The 4,583-nt window shown below is 39.5% G+C and overlaps 1 protein-coding gene across 1 annotated transcript; it reads left to right on the top strand.

Annotated features, from left to right (window-relative positions):
* The first annotated feature begins 1,136 nt into the window (after nt 1-1,136).
* LOC126387526 (2-acylglycerol O-acyltransferase 1-like) lies at nt 1,137-4,356 on the top strand. The gene is made up of 4 exons (XM_050040034.1): nt 1,137-1,613; nt 1,740-1,830; nt 1,918-2,026; nt 3,588-4,356. Exons 1-4 carry the CDS (start codon nt 1,549-1,551, stop codon nt 3,740-3,742), a joined length of 420 nt encoding a protein of 139 aa, XP_049895991.1. The 5' UTR covers nt 1,137-1,548; the 3' UTR covers nt 3,743-4,356.
* Nucleotides 4,357-4,583: the final 227 nt, after the last annotated feature.

The raw sequence follows: 4,583 nt of genomic DNA on the forward strand, positions 1-4,583 counted from the left end.
GGATCATTTGGGACAGCTTTTGGATACAGTGGAGAAGGAACTGCAGAAATTCAAACAATGGCTTGATTTAAACAAATTATCACTTCACTTTGACAAAACAAAGTGAAGTGATAATCTGTCTGTCCGTCCTGGAAGAGGGATCCCTCCTCAGTTGCTCTTCCTGAGGTTTCTACCGTTTTTTCCCCGTTAAAGGTTTTTTTTGGGGAGTTTTTCCTGATCAGCTGTGAGGGTCATAAGGACAGAGGGATGTCTTATGCTGTAAAGCCCTGTGAGGCAAATTGTGATTTGTCATATTGGGCTTTATAAATAAAATTGAATTGATTGATTGATTGATATTATTGATGACAAATTAAGTTGGAAATCCCACATAAATTATGTTAAATCAAAAATGTCAAAATCCATTGCAATTTTGTACAAAGCCCATGATTTCCTCTCTCAAAATTCACTAATTACACTTGATAATAGCTCCATATATGACATATTGTATTGAGGTCTGGGGAAACACATATAAAAGAAATACTTTGTTATATAAATTCAATAAATTATATATAAATTCTATATTTTTATTGCAAAAGAAAGCTGTAAGAATTATCTGTAAAAAAAAAAAAAAAAAAACCTTATCGCGAGCCAACTAACCCACTATTTATTTGCAAAAACATTTTGAAATTCACGGACTTAGTTGATTGCATCCCAATACAAACCACGTACAAAGTAAAAAACGAACTTCTGCCTCCACCTCTCAAAAACTGTTTAAAATGAGAGACACCAGATATAATCTGAGGGGAACATTATTATTTGATAAACCAAAGAACCGAACTAATGTTAAAAATAACTGTGTTTCTGTGAAAGGGGTAAAGATCTGGAACAACTGTCCCGAAAATATTAAATCATGTTGTACATTACACATCTTTAAAAGATTCTATAAAAACTACGTTATTTCTTGCTATGGTAAAGACAATTAAGTTTACTGACTGTACTATTATTTCCGAATTTGTGTGCTGTGCGCTATTCGTTCTATTTTGTGATGGAAAATTTAAGTTTATTGATATGATTGATTTCAAATTCTTGCACGTTGCTCTTTTGTATTTGTATTGTTATGACGAGTATAATTTTGTAAGGTAAAAGGGGTGTTTATGAGCTTTAGCTTCTACCTACACCCTTTCAGTTACATTGATTATTGAAATGTACTGAAATAAACACATTCATTCATTCAGCTGCTTCAACTTGCCTTTGATATCAGAGGGTTGTATGATGTAACTAATCTCTGACATCACTCAAATTATGTGACCTAAACGCACCAATGCCCAAATGTTTCACCACCGTGGAATAAATGAATCATAAAATACATTAATATAAGATGGACGTGTGGCGTTTACAGAGACGCCGTCACAGCTTCCTGAGTGGTAAACATGTAGTTAACATGTAGTAACCATTTAATAAAAAATGTAAACATGAAGTAAACATATAAACATGCAGTAAACATGAAATAAACAAACACGTGTTGCCTTAAAAACAAAGGAATGGTTTTTATGTGAATATTTACTGAACATGTTTGTTTCTGTGTTTCAGGTCCTGAACAGGAAGGGCTTCATCAAACTGGCTCTCAAACACGGGTGGGTGGGGCTTATGGAAGGGGGGTGGGTGGGTGGGTGGGGCTTCAATCAGTACACTAACTCTGTGTGTGTGTGTGTGTGTGTGTGTGTGTGTGTGTGTGTGTGTGTGTATACGCATGTGTGCAGAGCTCAGCTGGTCCCGGTCTTTTCCTTTGGAGAAAACGAGTTGTTTGATCAGATGGAGAATCCCAGCGGCTCGTCTCTGAGGAGGCTGCAGGTCAGAGGTCACACCGACGTTCACACTGCATTCACACAAACCATGACGCACACACACACACACTCATCGGTCATCCTGTGTCCACAGAACCGGCTGCAGAGCATCATGGGAGTGGCAATGCCTCTGTTTCACGCCAGAGGAGTTTTCCAGTACAGCTTTGGTCTGATGCCCTACAGGAAGCCCATCCACACTGTCGGTAAGACCGCAGTGTTAGTCTGACGTTAGTCTGACATTGGGTTAACGTTAGCATGATCTTAGCCTGACGTTAGCGTGACGTTAGGTTAATGTTAGCCTGATGTTAGGTTTATGTTAGCCTGATGTTAGGTTAACATTAGCCTGATGTTAGGTTAATGTTAGCCTGACGTTAGTTTTATGTTAGCTTTACGGTAGGGTAAAGGTTAAGTAAATGTTAGCCCGAAGTTAGCCTGATGTTAGGTTAAAGTTAGCCTGACGTTAGATTAATGTTAGCCTGATGTTAGGTTAATGTTAGCCTGATGTTAGGTTTATGTTAGCCTGATGTTAGGTTAACATTAGCCTGATGTTAGGTTAATGTTAGCCTGACGTTAGCTTTATGTTAGCTTTATGGTAGGGTAAAGGTTAAGTAAATGTTAGCCCGAAGTTAGCCTGATGTTAGGTTAAAGTTAGCCTGATGTTAGGTTTATGTTAGCCTGATGTTAGGTTTATGTTAGCCTGACGTTAGGTTAACATTAGCCTGATGTTAGGTTAATGCTAGCCAGACGTTAGCTTTTTGTTAGCTTTATGGTAGGGTAAAGGTTAAGTAAATGTTAGCCCGAAGTTAGCCTGATGTTAGGTTAATGTTAGCCTGATAATAGGTTAAAGTTAGCCTGATGTTAGATTAATGTTAGCCTGATGTTAGGATAAAGGTTAGGTAAATGTTAGGTTAGGGTTGTGCGGTATACCCATTCGTACCGAAAACCGGTATTTATTTTCATTATGATATGAATTTTTCATATACCGCAATACGGATGAATAGCCCAAACAACATCAACATTTTTTTCGTCTTAGCTCTTTAGAAAGTACCGTTATATTATTTGGCGCTACGGACGCTTCATATCCAGGCCTATCGAACAGGTCTATACCTTGTCCGTTTATTAAACAAACTAAATAGTCTTAAGTTATTAAGTTATTTATTTATTAGTCTTATTTACATGACGGCATGTCATTTCTGTCTCTACATGGTCGCGCATTTACAATTCTCCTCTGCTCTCTGTATCTCCCACGGTGGAGTTTCGCCCCGATGCGCGCGCGCGCACACACACACACACACACACACGTGCACACACACACACACAAGTGAGCACACTACAACATGGCTCGGGCCGCATTTTCCTGACCAAAGCCGACCCGAGTCTGCAACAATTATAACCGAGTCCGGCCTGAACCCGCAGCATAGAACTAATGCAGCGAAGCCTGTGTTGTGTTCAGGCGTTGTCACGTAAATAACAAATTCCAGCACTTGAATAGGCCATAGCACAACACAACAGCATGTCAAGTGGGCCAAACCCGAGCAAAATACCGTCAAATACTGTGAAACCGATATGATTTTTTTTTTTAAAAACGTGATATGAAAATTTTGTCACACTGCCCTATGTTAGGTTAATGTAAGCCTATGTTAGGTTAATGTAAGCCTGAAGTTAGGTTAGTGTTAGCCTGATGTCAGCCTGACGTTAGGTTAGCGTTAGCCCAATGGGAGGAGTGGGAGGAGCAGATGGATCTGACATGTTGTCTGTTTTCAGTGGGAAGGCCGATCTCAGTGGTCCAGACTCCCAGTCCCAGCAGAGAGGACATCGAGTGTCTCCATAAAGTTTACCTGCAGAGTCTCACTGAGCTGTTTGAGCAGCACAAACACACCTACGGCCTCCAGGAGCACCAGCACCTTACCTTCATATGACCTTTACATGACCTTCATCTCACCTTCACATGACCTCCATATGACCTTAACGTGACCTCTATCTCACCTTGAAATGACCTTCATCTGACCTTCACATGACCTTTATCTCACCTTTATATGACCTTCACATGGCCTTCATATGACCATCACATAAACACCTGGCCTTCATATCACCTTTATCTTCATCTCTCACCTTCACATGACCTTCATATCACCTTCACATGGCCTTCATCTCACCTTTATATGACCTTCACATGACCCTCATCTCACCTTTATTAGACCTTTATATGACCTTCACATGACCTTCATATGACCTTCACATAAACACCTGACCTTCATATCACCTTCATCTTCATCTCTCACCTTCACATGACCTTCATTTCACCTTTATATGACCTTCACATGACCTTTATCTCACCTTCATCTAACAATTATCTCACCTTCATATGACCTTCACATGACCTTCATTTCACCTTTATATGACCTTTATCTCACCTTTATTTGACCTTTATATGAACTTCTCATGACCTTCATATGACCTTCACATAAACACCTGACCTTCATATCACCTTCATCTTCATCTCTCACCTTCACATGACCTTCATATCACCTTCACATGGCCTTCATCTCACCTTTATATGACCTTCTCATGACCTTCATATGACCGGCACATAAACACCTGACCTTCATATCACCTTCATCTTCACATCTCACCTTCACATGACCTTCATATGACTTTCCCTATGATGTGTACATAAACATTACTACATTTCCATGACAACAGGAGCTGGTTGATTTGAAAGTAAAACTTTATTTCTGTTGACGTTTGTAACGTTTACTG

The sequence above is a fragment of the Epinephelus moara genome, unplaced genomic scaffold, assembly GCF_006386435.1.
Source record: "Epinephelus moara isolate mb unplaced genomic scaffold, YSFRI_EMoa_1.0 scaffold658, whole genome shotgun sequence".
Lineage (NCBI taxonomy): Eukaryota > Metazoa > Chordata > Actinopteri > Perciformes > Serranidae > Epinephelus > Epinephelus moara.

Excerpts from the sequence above, each read along its gene's own strand:
- LOC126387526 (XM_050040034.1), top strand. The coding sequence starts at position 1,549 with ATGTTTGTTTCTGTGTTTCAGGTCCTGAACAGGAAGGGCTTCATCAAA. Across the intron at positions 1,614-1,739 it reads AAACTGGCTCTCAAACACGG|AGCTCAGCTGGTCCCGGTCT; the intron begins GTGGGTGGGGCT and ends GCATGTGTGCAG. Across the intron at positions 2,027-3,587 it reads GAAGCCCATCCACACTGTCG|TGGGAAGGCCGATCTCAGTG; the intron begins GTAAGACCGCAG and ends GTCTGTTTTCAG.